Source organism: Macrosteles quadrilineatus, unplaced genomic scaffold, assembly GCF_028750875.1.
Source record: "Macrosteles quadrilineatus isolate MER2022 unplaced genomic scaffold, UCM_ALF_1.0 Scaffold_2__2_contigs__length_208266976, whole genome shotgun sequence".
Taxonomy (NCBI): Eukaryota; Metazoa; Arthropoda; class Insecta; order Hemiptera; family Cicadellidae; genus Macrosteles; species Macrosteles quadrilineatus.
Genome location: NW_026542595.1, coordinates 78,754,766 through 78,774,416, shown reverse-complemented (window position 1 = coordinate 78,774,416; position 19,651 = coordinate 78,754,766). Strand labels below are relative to the sequence as shown.

At 37.8% G+C, this 19,651-nt stretch overlaps 1 protein-coding gene across 3 annotated transcripts in view; it reads left to right on the top strand.

Annotated features, from left to right (window-relative positions):
• LOC128985074 (paired box protein Pax-6-like) overlaps nt 1–19,651 on the top strand; it is an 85,292-nt gene that overhangs the window by 16,166 nt on the left and 49,475 nt on the right. For all 3 annotated transcript variants that reach the window (XM_054404451.1, XM_054404450.1, XM_054404449.1), the window contains exons 2-4: nt 1,158–1,280; nt 12,128–12,356; nt 13,133–13,313. In XM_054404451.1, the coding sequence (XP_054260426.1) occupies nt 1,268–1,280; nt 12,128–12,356; nt 13,133–13,313 (423 nt within the window). In that variant the 5' untranslated portion in view covers nt 1,158–1,267. The remainder of the gene's footprint in view (nt 1–1,157; nt 1,281–12,127; nt 12,357–13,132; nt 13,314–19,651) is intronic.

The following is a 19,651-nucleotide window of genomic DNA, read 5'->3' as shown; positions in this document are numbered from 1 at the left end:
TTCGTCAGTTTTCCGATAAGTCTAAGGTTGTAGTTCTTATCAACTCCACATAGCATGAAATCTAAATCATTACTAAATCAATTCTAAGCCTTCCATTAATTCCATTCCGATCCAAGCATCAATATAAAGCGTGAGAATAGTAAACCCGTAAAACTTTATTTTATTTGATTTTTTATTATTTTATTTTACAATAAAGTATTTACTTTATTTTTGGTCTCTGGAACAAACGTATTACTCGTGTGAATTCAACTCGCTTTGCTATATATCTCCTCTGGTACACCTTATACGATGTATCAAACTGAACCTTTGCATGAAAATATTGTCTACAGGGCCCTACAGAACCCTGTCTACAGGGGGGAGGGGAAATATTGTGCCTAGGGGACACATCTTATTATCAATCTTTGACCTATTAACACGATTGTTGTGTTTGTTGTGCACGCGATTGTTTGGGGAAAATATGTCGAACATCTATTCTTTAGTATAAGGATTTTCGCCTAAAAAGACTTATTTGGCACAGCGTAAATTATTTTTCAACCTTCTAGCCCTTTGTACACAAATTGTCTGTGTCTATAACAAAATGTCATGCAACATTTATAAGATTGTCAAATTCCTAACCTTTTGTGTGCAAATTAATTGTTTGTGACAACAACAAACCCCTGAGGTGCACCTTATAAGTCTTCTCAAGCTTTTATCTTTAGCATACTAAAGTAAAAGCTTGTACCTATAATAGACCCTTGTGGTACTCCGTTAATGTGTTAACATATTTAGTTTGATGTATATAATATTCCTTCACCTACTACAGGCCCCTGTTTTATAACTTGTAAGATGTTTAAGCCCTTTAGCTCTTTGTATACAAATTGCTTGCAACTATAACAAACCCCTGAGGCGCACCTTATAAAATGCTTAAACTTTCAAGCGGTTTGTATACAAATTACAGACCCTTGACCTACGCATTGTTCAGCCTTTTAGCCTTTTGTATATCTACATATTGTTTGTGGTTGTATCTACAACAAACCCCTAGTGTACTCCTCGTAGGATTTCTCAATCTTCTAACCTCTAGCATTCACCTTGCTTGCTGTTGTAGACCGACTCCTATGGTACACCAAGGGTTCTTAACCTTTTAGCCGTTTGTATAGAAGTTTTTGTATGTTTTACAGCGGGGGACGGTAGACCCGGCTCTAGGACGTTGCTCAGTAACGTAGTGGCGGGGGTGGCAAGTCTTGCCGCCTCCAGAGACGCCGCCTCCGCCGTCGACGCCTTCTGGAAGATGCCGCACAAGGGTGAGTCAAACATAAATAAGCTGTGTAGTTGATCAGTAAATTTCATTACAAACATTGATTAAGTAAAACTAGACTATTTTTTGTGTTTACCAACGTGATTGGCCTATTTTTTACTCGTTTTTCAATAACGGTAAGAACCCTGGTTTTAACACATACTTATGGTTTTAACATCACCCGTTTTCTTAGATAGCAATAGCATCATTAGTCCAATGACAATTTGCATCTGAATCGAACTTTCCTTTGACTTGATCCAGCGATCTTCATATTAAAGGCGAGCACCCCAACTCTGCTACCCTGTCATACTACTGCTGAATTCAGGTCGAACTGCAGTAGAACCGATAATTGTTACCCATATATTACTATGATAACCCAATTTTAATAGGCTTTCAATTGTTTTATTCATTCAGCCTATAGAATGGATGTTCATACATCCATGAACATTTTAAGCGTGGATGCTAAAATTTTTTACCATGTACTTATTAACTTCGAGAGAGCCTATAAACTTTTGTAGACGTTTGCTCTTATGGCAAATAAGAATTCAGGTCGAACTGCAGTAAAACCGATAATTTTTACCCATATATTACCATGATAACCCAACTTAATGGTCTTTCAATTGTTTTATTCATTTAGTCTGTAGAATGGGTGTTAATGCATCCATGCACATTTTAAGCGTTGATGCTAAATTTCCTTCACCATGTGTTTGTTAACTTCAAGGAGAGCCTATAACCTTTTGTAGACGTTTGCTCTTATTGAAAATAAGGTGGGTTTATCAATGCTAAGTTCAACATTGTCATTCAAAATACATGGCGCATTCGTCCTTTACTTAAAACACACTTCCTTGGTCTAAATCTTTTGAGAAGATAAGTTCCCTAAGCGTTCCCTTATTAGGCGTATCACACCAGTTTTGAAAACCCACATGATCTCGTAAACCTGTGAAGGCTGGAAGCTTTATATGGCGACGCTTTACATATATTGACAGAGCTAGCGAACAAGGTGACTCATACGTTTTAATCTCAGCCCTGAACAAAATTAAATTGCTTTATATCCGATTTGATAATAGCAAAGTAGCTGAGTGAATGTAGCGTTCCCCTAGTCGATCCTAAAAAAAGTCTGAAGCTTTTTGATGGTTTCCTTGACCCATCTGCGCATCTGCCTTTTAGCACTGGGCATTTAGTAAATGGTTTGCTCTAAAGAAGCAACTAATCATAGTCAGTGCCAAAGATATCAACTCCAGCTCCAGCATTCAAAACTCATCATTCACTCTTCTTCTCCTAAAAATACACACTCTAGTGTATCAGTGTTGGCAAACTCAATTCCAATCTATTATTTATCACAAGTGTAGGAACACAATATGTCTCCACAGCCGTCTCCTCGAACTACTCACAATATCCGCACACAATACTCTAGTCCGCCCACAATCGTGTTCTCCCCACACAATATCTTATTTTGTCCGGTCCCATTCAGTCGTTGTGCCGAGTGACAGTTTCAAGATGACTGTTTATTTGTCCCCCCGGATCGTCTTGACACAATAATTGTTGTTTTGGTCGGCCACCCAGCCCCAGTCTAGGATCGGCCCAATTTGTCGGCGGCGTTGCTTCAAAGGCCGTCACGTGAAGTTCTGATCCCCAGATAAGCCTCGGCGGCGACGTCCAGGCGCTGCTCATCCTTTATCTTGTATCGAGACTTTGATTTGCTTTTAGTTGACGTAGAACAAGGACTGTGGCCTATTTTACTGGGGAAGATTGATGGCCAATTATTTGGTTTTTTATGAACCTTTAATGTTTTAAAATTGGTTGGCCAGTAAATTTGTTCCATGTAAAATATCAGCGTTCGATGTTTATATGAAAAATTGACCACTTTCTTGAAAAAATACGAACATCTCTGCATGTATATTTGAACTGAAGATGTTGAATTGTAGTGTGAGCATGAATTGTAGATTGAGATGACCTATTACTTTGTAACTAACGAAGATGGTCTTAATACAATTCTTGGCTGAATCGGCTAGATCAGCCGTTTCTTTGGACAGTGTAGTGAAAGCTACCCCCTTGTGTTGGATAGTCTGTTGTGAAAGGCAATGGTTAAGAACAGCAGGGTACGTACAATTCGTTACATCTTATAAGGACTACATAGTATTGAATTGAAAGTAATAAATGTGGTATGTTCATCAGTATGTGTTTAGTATTTGCTTATGGCATCGATGTTTAACCATTTGTTTTTGTATCGCACTTCTCAAAATATTGTCTTCTCGAATGCGGCATGTTTCTGATGAAAAGTCAATCATATTGAAATGCGAAATCAAAACACGACCTCCAAATACTAAACGTTGAATCGAGTTAAACAAAAATTAAAACAGCAAAAAACACAGATCGTGTGAAAATAATCCCCTCATCTGGCATTACCGGTGGACCGAGAGATGAAAAACCACTAACGAAGTAAAACTGAATAAACGAGGACTTTTCACGCTGGCGGGTTGGAAAAACTGTAAATAAACTGGCAACTGCATGCGGTATAAATATTGAAATCTGTGATCACCACGGACAGACAGACAGACAGACGGATGAACGTGATTTGGGGTGTGTCGTCACAGCGACGAGTATTGGGGTTGGTATAGTATCGGAAATCACCAATAGTTTTTGATTATTTTAATTTTATTCATACCTATTTTTAATGCTTAAATATATTTTAAATATTTACATTAAAACAACGTAGTATGATTGCTAAAACATAAAAATAACTATAATAGACTTATATTGCCGGAAAATGATATAAGAAAAGTATAACATATCACCTGTCCTGGAAGTACCATAGAATTATTTACCGATTCGAATGAAAGAGATAAACAATGAAGGTATGGATGGAATTTCGTAAACTATACTCTAAAAACGAAATTCTGATAACTATCGAAAAGTCTGTCCAACATATGCATTTACCCACATTAACCTAACTAACCGAGTACTTTATTTTATTCCTCGTGTCTTGGATTATAACACAAAACGTAAAAGATTCAGACGTAATAACGCGTGAGATGCGACTGATCAACGGTTTGAACGTTTATATAAACTTTCAAATTTAATTAAACAAGGTTTTTATAATAAAATAAGTAAGTAAAGTGTATGCGTTTTATATTAAATGCTTGTACAATTTGCATATTACACACTATTTTTTGTATTTATTTGCCCGTATTTTATTTGTTTATACATATAAAACCGGATGTTTCACGCCCAAATAACCATTGTCACCTCCTCCTCCACAGACAGACGCAGGTAAAATGATGCGGGTAACCTCTATATTATTACTGTACACACAATTTACCAACTGTACGACCACCCGGCGTTTCACACAATTTTTGATTAAATGTTTAAAAAATCAAATACTCTGTAAAATATGAGATGTTAATAAATAAAAATATTTTTTATACATAAACTTTAGATTTAATATGGCTATAGGTAGGCTACATTAAACCAACATTCCCAAAAGTAGATTTTTAAAGGACACAATAAGTTTTTAAATAAAACTGTTTAGGTATTTTTTTATGAGTAATGTAAGGTGATCTAGACACTGTTGATAATCTGTTAAAAGGTGGGTCGAACGCAGAGGAAAGAGTTGTATTATAGAAAAAAATAATTAACTATAGGCCGACAGCAGTGCTGCGGTTAGCATAAAATCTTCTGGCGTCCAATAATAGGAGTGCCGTGTAGTTATGGCGTACACCGCTGCAATGGTTGTAATACTTGAAAATAGCGAATATATTCTAAACATATTGCTTATTCACTGATAAGGAATTTACTATATTGCTTATGTTCCAACCAAAACCTGATGTAAAGAATATGTTTTATAACAATTTTAATTATGTGCATTTACTATATTAGTACTTGGTTGACTAAGTTCATAAACCAGAAGGCAGTAAGAAGCTTTCAAAAATATTTCGCACTAGTTGTTCCTGGAATTTTTTTAATGTATTAAATAATTTATTTATATATAGACGTCATGAATGATTGTCACCGAAAATAAATAAAATACTAACTAAATAAAAATTATTTTCAACTGAAGGATTACTATAATCCTAGAATATGTTTGAATTATTTATAAATATACGAGTTTAAAACCATTAAAATATACGTTAACTAAAGACACATGAAACCTTGACGATCTGAATTTTACATACTCAGAATTTTCCCCAATTTATGGTCGTCAAGTCATACACCATTGAGTATCGATCGATCGTAAGGACGAGGGAAGGAAGTACGAGATGGCCAGAAGGCCGTCGCAGGAAATTGGCAAGATCGAGCCTGTCCTGGCAAAGATTGGCCCACTTGTATTTGGTTCCGCTACCGGAGTGGGATGTCAAAGGACCTATCTTTACATGCCCTTTGATACCCAGGCTGCAAAACATATTCATGTATATGCGTTGCTATTCGACAATAAATAAGTTCTCGTCGAACTAAATTCTGACTGAAATGTGGATTTTGTAAATGTAAATCATGTTTTTAAAAAGATTATGTATTGCTAATACGTGACTGTAGTACCCAAGGAAAGATTTTTATTGGTAATATGATGCTATGTATGGTATTTAGGGCCTTTTGTGGAGTGAGCTCTCCAAGAGTTAACTATTCTGTTTTCCCATAGACTTTTAAACTAGATAAGTAAACCAGTGAACCTAGAACATAGGTAACACGGATGCACCGGGCGAAAATAATATCATAAAGATAAAAGTTATTACTCTTTGACAGGATTTTAACCCAGTGCTTAACGATGGTTGTATCGTATCATTAGAAGTAACAACACAATTAAAACTCCAAATCCCACTCGATAATAATTAATTGTCTTTTCTTACCGTGCAAGTAATCGAATACAATTTCTCTTATAATTTCGTTTTGATTTAAGCTCATCAAGAAGTAATACATGGGTTGTGAATGAACTATTATTGTTGTGAATTTATAATTATCTTCAAGGAGTAAATAGTATAGGCTAGGTTAAGATTAAATTGCTCCATTACAAATAATATTCAATACTAAATCCAAGTGGTATTTAGATCGTTTATAGTCTAATTAATGTTAGATTATTCATTCCAGAATTCGATTATAATTTACTTTCTTAAGTTTTGTTATTAAATTTGTATTTTATTCGATATTTTTTTTTCTATTTGATTTTTCTATTAATTGCCTTTTACACCGTCTGGTCTTGTCAAAAAATACTCAGCAACAAGCTAATACAAACAAAATAAGGATTAACTTAGAAATAATTAATATACTATCTTTAATAGTTTTTTTTTGTAGTCGATTAGGTATTGTACTCGCCTTTAAATCAAAAAGTTGTCGTTCAATTTCAAACTGGGCTGACTTTGGTCCCAATTACATTATCATAGGGCTATGAATTAATGATGCTATTCAAGAAAATGACTACACAGTAATAAGATCACGGTTTGGGAATGGTCCAATACCCCTTACAAAAGTCACCAAGGCATTTAAACACACAATTATACGTGATAAGCATATGTGTCCAAAGTAAAGCTATTAATATTTCAAATTTGCCATTTTCACTGCTTACATGCTAACAAAGTCTAGCCGATAAAAGCGCAATACTCGTTTCAAAGCAGTTTCAAAGTGTCTCGCACCCTCCAGTGTCCCTTATTCAAAACCGATCGTCAATAAGGTGTACTAATTGCTACAGGCCTTTCATGTATCCCCTTATTAGAATGTGTAATAAACGCGCAGAGCGACGCGCGTCATTTAAATCACGTAATCTTTAAATAACAAGGTAACACGTGGCCGATGGAGTTCAAAGACTTGATTAAACCCCAATCATCGCCACGCCGGTCGCACGTCTTGCGGTGTCCGCCATATTGTGTGACAGACACTAGGGAGCGTTGCTAAGCGACCGTGGTGATGCGCGCTCATCCGGACAACTTGCGCTCATCACTCATCGCTCATCTCAGGCTAAACTTGTGTATCATTCGATAACTTAAACAATCTCATTTGTCGCTCGTACCCGACCTCGATCACTAGTGAAACTGAATAGATGTCACAGGTAAAGCAAAGGCAATAAATACAATGGTAATTCAGCTGAAATGCAAATAGAATTTTTGAAAGCATTAATGTAGTAGAAGGTGTATATTCAACTTTGTCCGTTATTTTGTAGGGTTTTTAAATACTTAGAAGCTTGGCAATATTAGAGGAGGATGAGTATTGGAACACAATCAAAGTAATTTAATACATAAGTTGAAAAAAAACTGTTTAGCTTAAAAGATTAAACTTTTTAACACTTAAGGCATACAAAAAAAAGGTGCAAGGTTTTTTTAGGGGACATACATAAGCCCTTGCGTTAAGTGGCAAATTCCACATTCCGTGGCATATTTATCCTGGTGGTAGTGGCAAATTCCACATTTCGCGACACCCACGCCCTGGTGGTACCGGCAGTGGCACATTCCCAGTAAAACATACACCTAGGTAGGTGGTTGTGGCACATTCCACATTCCGCGTCATCTACACCCTCGTGGTTGTGGCACATTCCACATTCCGCGTCATCTACACCCTCGTGGTTTTGGCACATTCCACATTCCACGTCACCTTCACCCTTGTGGTTCGTCACCTACACCCTCATGGTTTTGGCACATTCCACATTCTGCGTCACCTTCACCCTTGTGGTTGTGGCACATTCCACATTCCGCGTCACCTTCACCCTCGTGGTTGTACCACATTCCACATTCCGCAACACCTTCGCTCCAGCGGTGGTTTCACATTCCGCGAGACCACCGAGGGTATCGACCGGCGACAATGGGGGTGTTTTGATTGCGACGCTGGGGGATGAAATTGGATCTGTCAATCACGCGCGTCTGTCGCTCTCCCACGCGCCGCCGCCGACAATATGGAATTTTCTCAGATGTATTTAGAGATAAGTCCGGGTCGCCAAGTTTGTCAATATCCGAGTCAAGATGGCGGCTAGACACGTCCTTATTGAATCCACCTATCGCACAGATGTGACGCCGAATACAGTTTACCTCTCTTGATTTTCTTGTGGAGGATTTATCGAATCTCACATTCCTTTGTAGTCGCGTCTGATTTATGTGGGTACGTTTTTGGTGAAGAGTGCTGGAAAAGCTCTGACTTGTATTTCGAAGATGTTTAGGACATATTCATCTTTATGTAAAATATTTTTAAACAGTTGGGTTAGAAATTCAGATTTTTTCGGAATATTTTATACACAAATTTTTATTAAGTCTTGATTATGCCCTAAATTATGCGAAAAGACAGATACCGACATTGCGACGATTACTTTGCCTTGGCCCTACTATTGATGGGATGTATGCATTACTTATCCCATCCTCACCCCGCCATCGCGCCGCGGTCGACAAGCCACAAGCCAGGTGTAGGCTGTAGGGGTTGAGCTCGAGATGAGAGCCAAGAGGGTATCATCGCGTCATATCTCGAGGACCATACAAATATGAAGGGCAGGTGCGATAAGCCACAGGTAAGCCCCTCACAATCACAGTAATCGTCCCATTGTACCCCGAGTGGGGAGACTGGGTTTTTGCTTTTGATTCTTAAGTCTCGTATAACCGTTGGGGGCGTTTTCGTTTTGTATCGTTTTGTTGGGGAGTGAGGATGAGGATGAAACGGTTATAAATTTGATTCTTATCTCGGCTTTCAAAGTCCCCCGTTCTAGTTATAGAGTTTCAATTGTGGCTTTGAAAAAAGTAGCCATCTTCAGATACACAATACTGTTATGATGTGGTTGTCATTCAACTTTCCTTATTACTTTTATTCTTGATCATTTAAAGATGAGGACCGCATCTCTTAAAAAATGTTATATGCGAATCAAGGTGGTGTAAACTAATCTAACTTAGCATAATCTGGCATAACCTAACCTAACTCAGCCTAACGTAGCCTAACCCAACATAACCTAACCTAATTTGCTTTGATGAATTTTGATAGTGTCGCCCCTCTTCTTAAATAGAATTATACACTTTTATAAACCTCCCCCCCCAAAAAAAAAAAAAAAAACGATCAAAATATTACAATTATATGTGTAGAAACGTGTTATCAAAGGGTAGTTAATACAATGCAGGATCAAAATAAACCTCCATTTCCTTGTGTGCGAGGAAGTGGTCGTATGTGTACAGTTTGGTTCTGTATTTGTTTATACGATCACGTGATCTGAGAGAAGCTGCAGGGATTCAACAAGCCGAGAACAACTGGAGACAATTACAGTGGAAAATAGCGCGGGAAATAATGGAAAGCGATTACAGCGGCGTGGCGGGAGCGGTGTTGCCAGATCGTGCCTTCCTTGGCAATGTTGCCACATCGTGCGTCGAACGCTCAATAAAGACAATAGCCTAAGTATTTCACTTCACCCATAACTCGTATAGCGTCGTTACCGACCTTTATTTAGCAAATATACTTCTCGTTAAAACGAATGCCGTTTTTCTCTCAGATTGATTTCACAAAAGATTTTTCTTTTGTAAACGATTTTTAAATTGAAACCCGTCTTTTGTTTTCATTTCGACGTAAGCTAAAAGGGGATAATTTTGGCTCCATTAAAATCGTATTTTTAACGTCCGTGATTTTCCTCTTTGATTTCTACTATAAACGTTTGTTTGCATTGCACTCGACATTTACACAAACGTTAGCTCTGCAAAGCCAATATTATCGGCATAAAAGTAGCAATGACGCTTCCAATAGTAATTAATTAAATAATGTATGAGGCTACAATGGGGTTTGCCGTCAATGATTATTTAACTGTACAGTATTTGAGTGCCTGTGAATGATTAAATGCTGCTGTCGATTTCCTTTTACGGCATAGCTCGTGATGACAAAAAACTTTCAGAATATTTTTGTACAGATAAACACATCTATGCATTTGCATTCCTAATATTTTGTTTAATTAAAATTATCCAAATAAAATTGCAATAATAAATAATGTATGTAGCTATTTGGACGTAGATTGAGCTAATGTATAAGATTTCGAATTATTTAATTGAATAGACATTTTATAACAAATATACTTTTTACAACAAATCATAAAGGTTATGGGATTCATGCAGAAGAAACTTAAAAATTAAATAATTAAAAACATGTTTAGTTTAGCACGTCTTTTCTAAAAATATGAAATGAAATATGTAGTATAAGAGTGCTACACGACGTCCAAAAGTCACGACGTGCAATGATTTTAAGTCAGTGTCACAACATGCAAAATTTTATATTTTTAAGATTACGACGTCCAATAGAAACTATTTGACTGCTGCATGACGTCCAAATCTCATCATGTCCAAATAAAGTAACTGAAAGAAACACAGTCTTTCTACAAGCTTTGGACGTCATGGGGCAACAGTCAGATATTTTATATTGGACGTCGTGAAACAGCTGAAAAATGATATTTTGGACGTCGTGGCACTGGCTTATGTCATTGGACGTCGTGGCACTTGGACGTCGTGCAATGCATCCGAAAATATTGTCCTTATCTTAGTGCTGGGTTTTCATGCCCTCTAAAATACTGTAGACCTAATTAAAATGATACTTTAGTGTTGTTGACTATTTCCTATCGCAGTATTACAGCAAACTAAAATATTTCGAATATATGGTGACACTAAAATACATTTATCCATTTTGTATACGAACTATATGCAAATAAACAAATTAAATTAAATTAATTAATTATGCTATTTTATATTCTACTTATTTACGATTCAATTGCACAGAGAATATTTTGTAATCATGAGGACAAAGAATTATATTTAGAACGAATTTTAAAATCCAATAATTAAAAACAATCTAATATACAGTAGACACTATTTTAGTGTAGGCTCTACAATCAACGCTATTTTCCACTACTCATCCTCTAAAATCAGTTTTAACGTTAACTTTGACCGTCGTTAACTAATAACGTTCTATAATACCCTCCCCCCTTCCACTCCCCCTCTTTATCCTGTTATCCTTTTCGATAAAACCAAACCAATGTTCGGGAACCCTTTGCGACAGTAGCACCTGACGCTAAGCAGATTAGTTGCATAAAAGGAATTTAATGTAGTGGCGGGCCCTTGATACCCGATATCCGAGATGCTATTTTCTGATTGGCCCCGAGATTTTCTGTAAAAAATCATCGACAGATCCCAAACCCTCGCATTCCTCGGCTTGAATTACCCGGCTTCTATTTGTCTGAGGCGACGAAGGTTTGGGTCGAGATGAGTCTATTATTAGTGTCTCCGATATTAATTATTTGTTTGTGTTAACTGTCAGGCCATGTATTGGGTGAAAACGAAAAATTAAATTTCTTCAAAATATGAATATCTATTGTTGAAGACTTAACTTGACTTAACAATAACTATATGCATTACATTAAATAACATGAATTGAGTATGTAAATGTTGACGATACACTCATACAATTGACTAAGAATACTATTGAAGTACAAATTCAATCAAACAGTTCATGCGCACAAGTTGTCAACTCAAATTTTTACAGGTTCAAAAGAACAAGTAAGTTTCAAAATATCATCTGCGTCAGTGAAATATTTTCAGCATTGATGTGGACAGCTACTAAGGAAAGTTTGCTTTCGTGAACTTTGTACCAAATGCTACTTGCAATGACTTGTTTCAGAGGAAGGACGGTTTTCACTGTGTGCATAATAATGGGTTAGTTTCAGAAGGCTTGGTCAGTAAAATTTGTTCTTTGAGGAGGAAAGTTTGCTTTCGTGAATTTATTGTATACAATTTTGACTTGCAATGACAGGTTGAAAAAGAACTCTGAAGTTCAAAAGAATAGGTTAGTTCCAGTAGGTTGAAGGTAAAATTTGCTCATCTTTGAGGTGGAAAGTTTGCTTTCATAAACTTATTGTTCCATTTGTTCTTCCAGAGGAGCATTGCAGTGCGGCGGCGGCCATCTCCCAGAGCTCGCTGTTCGGCTGCTCCACGGCTGGCCACTCCGGCATCAATCAGCTGGGAGGAGTGTACGTCAACGGCCGGCCTCTGCCAGACTCTACCCGCCAGAAGATAGTGGAGCTCGCCCACAGCGGCGCCCGGCCCTGCGATATCTCTAGGATACTGCAGGTCTCCAACGGCTGCGTCTCCAAGATACTCGGCAGGTCAGTTCACAGCCATAACCAAGCTGAAAAGTTATTTTGTGCTGGCTATAGTATAAGGGGGAATATACTAGATCAGGTTACTACAGAGAGGAAAAGTCTAAATAGTTGAGAAGGTAAATAAAGAAGATAAAAGACGTCTCTGACTTGTAGGGTATCAACCCAGTGCAAACAGCGAAAAGGCTACAATATAACTTATGATATCCAATGGTGGTACCATTCCATTATCCATAGCTGTTGCATTTTCAATATAGTTTACATATTGCTAGTCACACTTCCTTTTCATAATAAATACTATGTCAAGAAGTTGCAAATGACTCACATTATTGAAAAGCTCCAAAAGGGGTTGTCTGAATGGTTTCTCAAGCAACTGTCTGTGGATCAATTGCGCCCATCGGTAGAAGCACTACCTCAAGAGTACGTGCGTTTCCATAAACATCTTAAAAAGACAAAATTTATCTTGACATCAAAAAAGGGAGATCAACAGTCACTTACATCATGCAACCACTATCTTATTTCTTCATGACTGTTTTGCAGCATTTTTGAATAACTGTTCTTAAATCAGTTGTTAGCGATCTTTACCCATGAAACATTTTTCGGGTGATTCATAAGAGTTTAGCACGGGTACATCTGCTGTTGATACACAGTAGACTTGCAACTCTTGCAAGTAAGGTATTTGGAAGTTTGTAGCCCAGCAGCGAGTGTCAACCTTAGTAGCATGCTGTATCGTTGTAGAGAGCAAATCACGGCTGACGTAGCTACTTCCCCTTGTGTTCTAGGTACTACGAGACAGGTTCCATCAAGCCCCGTGCCATCGGCGGATCCAAGCCCCGGGTCGCCACCAACGGCGTCGTCTCCAAGATCGCCGAGTACAAGAGGGAATGTCCGTCCATCTTCGCCTGGGAAATCAGAGACCGTCTGCTCAGCGAAGGAGTCTGTACCAATGACAACATTCCTTCCGTAAGTCATTCCTATACTCAACTCCTATACTCAAGTTTAGTATTAAGTTTTATTTAAATCGACTACTCTGTAGTCTGCTCTTGGAGATAAAATGTCCTGTCAACTAGAACGCGTTGCACGTATTGAGCGATTCTGATTTTGAACGGTAACCCGTGGGGTATAAGTCGAATTTCACAGCAACCTGTTCTATTGCTTAGTGTTACAGCACATATCCAGTCTTAACTTTCCAATGTAAACACAAGACATGGCTCTAGTTCGCGACAATGACAAAGTCGGACAACGGAAAACTTGGGCAACGATAAAGTCAGACAACGCCAAAGTCTGACAACGAAAAAGTCAGAAAACGACAAACCTGGAATCGTCCTGGTTTGTTGTTACTACGAGGCATGTTTTTTAAGTAAGTACCGTTTTTAAATTTCTCCGTTGCAGTGCTGCGATTGGCATTTTGGACACTTTCGCTGTATATGTGCATCTATTGGCAAGCCCTAGCCGGAAATTCGACAACAATCGGCCGTGTTTACATCCGGTATCGAGCATTCAAAATGGTGCTGCCAATTGAGACTGCCGCCGACTGTCAAGTGCGCGCTGTAATTAGATTTTTAAGTGCTAAAGGTGTGAAAGCCATTGAAATTTATCGACAGATTAGTGAGGTGTATGGCGAGAACATTTATGAGTGACGGAATGGTACAAAAGTGGGTAGCAACGCACTGGGCAGCGTCACTGTCCCCCGGGGCGCCCTTACTGCGCCAGAGGGTCTACTGTCGGGGAAATAAATATGTGCACTCGAGTTTGAGCCTAAATATCTCTGAACTGAATTATCCGATTTTGTTGAAACAAACATTAAATGTAAGCTTGTTTAAATACATTTTACATGGTAACAATTTAAAAATTTTCCGTTTACCAGAAAAATTTATATAGTTGAAAGATCCTAAAAAGTACCGGTTTTTAAGGAACTCTGCACTTACACTGAACTTTAAAAATTAATTGTAAACAAACCACTGAGCCAATCTTTCTGAAATTTTTATGGCTTATTGGTAGGTTTATTGTTAACATTTCCATGCATTTTAAAATTTTTACTCAAAAAAGTTTTTATGCTGCTGTTAATTTTTAAAACCTATGCTAACATCGTTAATAAGACGCTAAAAATTTCGTTCAAAATACCATCGTGTTTGTCGTGACACAAGAAATAACACCAATATGATAGATTTATAATGCGAACAAAGGTGTTTTTTAAACAGATTTATATTTGTAAACAAAAATTTCTCCCGCGACTGGCAGCGGGCCGCCTGGTGTGTGTACGATATTTCCCAGCCGGGCGGGAGCGCGGTGAATCTGCGACGTTGCCGATGTGTACCTGGCCAGTGGCCACCACACTGACATTGCATCGGTATTAACTCACGGCAAACAACTGTGTATATCAATATTTAGTTTGAAATTTACATAAATTTACTAACAAAATATTCTAATTAACTAGTCATGAAACAAATACATTATAATAAGTTAACTTTGGTGGTATGAAAAATTAATTTTGTATTACAAGCAACAAGCCAACTGTTTTGTGTTGATTGAGCTAGTTAATAAATTATAACAGCTAAATGCCAAGTAAATATTTTCCACCAGTATTTTTTTTATGGTTTCTTTAATTTGCCACTTTTAAATATACAACTGAGAGTAGAAATCGGAGCGGTCATCACCCTTTCCGGGAAGTGTTGCGTTAAGCTGGAATATCCGATGAGTAATGGAATGTAAACATTAGCTCCCACCTTTCTTGAACTATGGTCGCTATGAGAGATGACTAACCAAGCTAACCAGTTCGTCTTAGATTTTTACACCGGTCGGTAACATCCATTCGAAAATGGCTCCTCGCCGGAATTTTTTCGATGGTGAAATACAGATGATAGTTAGTGCGATTTGTTTCTTTCATGTGGAAAAAGAAAAGTGCGGTGACAAACGTTATCCCGTGTATGATCATGTGGCCAATTGTTTTAACATCGGAACAAGGATAAATGTGGACCAATTTACCGTGGGAGCGATACGAAGGTACTTATATGATTTTTACGTGCAAAAAATGTTTCCAACGATCGAAAAATTAAGGCAGAAGCTAAATATTGATTTTCAAAGTTGTTTACCATGATTGAATAGGCTACCGATGCAATGTCAGTGTGGTGGCCACTGGCCAGGTACACATCGGCAACGTCGCAGATTCGCCGCGCTCCCGCCCGGCTGGGAAATATCGTACACACACCAGGCGGCCCGCTGCCAGTCGCGGGAGAAATTTTTGTTTACAAATATAAATCTGTTTAAAAAACACCTTTGTTCGCATTATAAATCTATTATATTGGTGTTATTTCTTGTGTCACGACAAACACGATGGTATTTTGAACGAAATTTTTAGCGTCTTATTAACGATGTTAGCATAGGTTTTAAAAATTAACAGCAGCATAAAAACTTTTGTGAGTAAAAATTTTAAAATGCATGGAAATGTTAACAATAAACCTACCAATAAGCCATAAAAATTTCAGAAAGATTGGCTCAGTGGTTTGTTTACAATTAATTTTTAAAGTTCAGTGTTAGTGCAGAGTTCCTTAAAAACCGGTACTTTTTAGGATCTTTCAACTATATAAATTTTTCTGGTAAACGGAAAATTTTTAAATTGTTACCACGTAAAATGTATTTAAACAAGCTTACATTTAATTTTTGTTTCAACAAAATCGGATAATTCATCTCAGAGATATTTAGGCTCAAACTCGAGTGCACATATTTATTTCCCCGACAGTAGGTAGAAGGCCCTCACTGCGCCAGCACTTAAATCTACCCCCTAAAATCAGAACTGTACTGCGCCAGAGCGGTGTTTTCTTTGTAATAATAGTCCTGAGAGAAACTGTCGTAATAATGAGTCTGAGAGTTCATTCAGTGTGATACCGTATACCTAAATTCAGTGTGTTAATCAAATCAAACTTATTTATCCACTTATTTATAAACACTCTGTGACTTATACAATCATAATACCTACTGTATTTTGTGCTAAAACAAATTACTTCAATACTCAATCTATTTTATGAAATAAAAACTTGAGTAACAATGCTGATCCAAATATTAATATCTGCTTCTGGTTGTTGGTATAATAAAATATAATTGAATAAAATTTAACGTAAATTTGACGTAACTATATTTCTATAAGTATATCCGTACAACACTATCAAAGTTTTCCCCGTTCACTCAAAATTTTCTTCATGATTACAAAATAAACACTTTAATTCAAATTTTTATATATAATACGTTGAAGGCGATTTCTACGAAACACTACTCCTCCATTAATAATGGACGGATTTTTTAACATGGGGGAGTCTAAATATTTAATTGGAAACTTTGTCCCCACTAATTTGAGAGAACGGCTTGGCGTAGAAACTTGGTAGAGGTATCCAAAGAAAGGACTTGGTCTGTAGATGAGTTTTCAAAAGAAAAACTAAGACAAATCCCTCAGGACTCTGCCCCAGAAGCCTTAAAAGATCCCTCTACAGAGTTGTTTACATTTTGGCCATGTGAATAATACTTTTTAATGAAACAGCTGTTCATTTTTAAATTGTATTTCAAACAACACACATTTATTGGGAGTTAATGCATTCTACCAAATAAGTATTTGCAATGTTATTTTCCGATTTTAAAATTGATTTTCTTCTTTATCATGTCATGTTTTGCAATATAACGTTCCATTACGAAAACAGTGGGAAATACTTTTATGACAGCAATTCTTAAATTATTTCTTATTGAACTATCTTATATCTATTGTACGGGCTGGTGTCTGCCTTTTTCACAACTTTTTCCTACATTTTATCATATTATTCTACACATATAAAATATTAATGTAGACGTAGGAAGTGCTAAAGGAAGTACTAAAGGTGAGCAGTCTGGAGTGTGGAAACTGTTTATGACGATTAGATTTAGGTATCTGCATTCCTAAAATTCTATGGGAAGGAAGGAAAACGGGTCCGCGACGTAGGAAGTGGTGAAGGAAGTACGAAAGGTGAGCAGTCTGGAGTGTGGGAACTGTTTATGACCATTAGATTAAGGTATCTGCAATCATAAAATGCTATGGGAAGGAAGGTAAACAGGTCTGTGACGTAGGAAGTGGTGAAGGAAGTAGTAAATGCGAGCAGTCCGGAGTGTGGGAACTGTTTATGACCATTAGATTAAGGTATTTACAATCCTATGGTGCTATGGGTAGGGAGGGAAACAGGTCCGCGACGTCAGAAGTGGTGAAAGAAGTAGTAAAGGCGAGCAGTCCGGAGTGTGGGAACCGTTTATGACGATTAGATTTAGGTATCTGCATTCTAAAAATTATATGGGAAGGGAGGAAAACGGGTCCGCGACGTAGAAAGTGATTAAGGAAGTAGTAAAGGCGAGCAGACGGGAGTGTGGTAACTGTTTATGACCATTAGATTAAGGCATTTGCAATCCTATGATGCTATGGGAAGGGAGGAAAACAGGTCTGCTACGTAGGAAGTGGTGAAAGAAGTAGAAAAGGCGAACAGTCCAGAGTGTGAGAACTGTTTATGACGAGTAGATCAAGGTATCTGCGATCATCAAATGCTATGGAAAGGGAGGTAAACAGGGTTTTGGCGTAAGAAGTAGCGAAGGAAGTAGTAAAGGCGAGCATTCCGGAGTGTTGGAACTGTTTATGACGATTAGATTAAGCAGGTATCTGCAATCATAAAATGATATGGGAAGGGAGGTAAACAGGTCCGTGACGTGGGAAGTGGTGAAGGAAGTAGTAAATACGAGTAGTCTGGAGAGTGGGAACTGTTTATGACCATTAGATTAAGGTATTTACAATCCTATGATGCTATGGGAAGGGAGGGAAACAGGTCCGCGACGTAGGAAGTGGTGAAGGAAGTAGTAAAGGCGAGCAGTCCGGAGTGTGGAAACTGTGTATGACGATTAAATTAAAGTATCTTCAATCATAAAATGCTATGGGAAGGGAGGAAAACGGTTCCGCGACGTAGAAAGTGATGAAGGAATTAGTAAAGGCGAGCTGTCCGGAGTGTGGGAACTGTTTATGACGATTAGATTAAAGTATCTGCAATCATAAAATGCTGTGGGAAGGGAGGAAAACAGGTCCACGATGTTGGAAGTGATGAAGGAAGTAGTAAAGGCGAGCAGTCCGGAGTGTGGGAACTGTTTATAACGATTAGATTAAGGTATCTGCAATCGTAATATGCTATGGGAAGGGAGGTAAACAGGTCCGTGACGTAGGAAGTGGTGAAGGAAGTAGTAAATGCGAGCAGTCTGGAGTGGGGGAACTGTTTATGACGATTAGATTAAGGGATCTGCAATCCTTAAATGCTATGGGAAGGGAGAGAAAAGGTCCGAGACGTATGAAATGGTGAAGGAAGTAGTCAAGTTGAGCTGTCCGGAGAGTGGGATCTGTTTATGACGATTAGATTAAGGTATCTACAATCTTAAAATTCTATGGGAAGAGAGGGAAACATGTCCGCGACGTAAAAAGAGGTGAATGAAGTAGTAAGGTGAGCAGTGTGGAGTTTGGGAACTGGAAACCGTTTGTAGCGGTTAGATTAATGTATCTGCAATGCTGAAATGCTATGAGAAGGGATGGAAGCATCCACACGACATAGAAAATGGTGAAAGAAGTAGTAAAGGCTAGCAGTGCGGATTGTGGGGAATGTTTGTGGCAATTAGATTAACGTATCTAAAATACTAAATTGCTATGGAAAGTGAAGAAAACAGGTCCACGATGTAGGAAATGGCTTAGAAAGTAGTAAAGTATGAGCATAGTGTGAAAACCGTCTATGGCAGTTAGATTGATGTATCTTTAATCCAAAAATGCTATGAGGAGGTAAGGAAACAAGTCTATGACGTAGGAAATGGTGAAGGAAGTAGTAAGGCTTGCAGTGCAGAGTGTGGGAACTGTCTTTGGCAATTACATTAATGAATCTGCAATCCAAAAATGCTATGGGAAGAGGGGGAAATAGGTCCACGACCTAGGGGGTGGTGAAGGAAGTAGTAAAGGTGAGCGTGTTGAGTGTGGGAATGGATTAATGTATCTGCAATGCTAAAACACTATGGGAAGAGACTGTAGACTGTAGGTTAAAATAATTACGAAGCACGAATCGATACCTATTTCGATACATGCAATCGTTTATAATAGTAATTTACAACTGAGTTGACAACAGCAGATTTTTACTCCATAGAGGATAAAAACTATGTTTACTTCCTAAAGAGTAAAAATGCTACTTTAGACCCGCAACGCATGCATTAAAAACGACTGGTATTACTGCAGTATGACCAAAAGAATATAATATAATCCCTTGATGACTCCG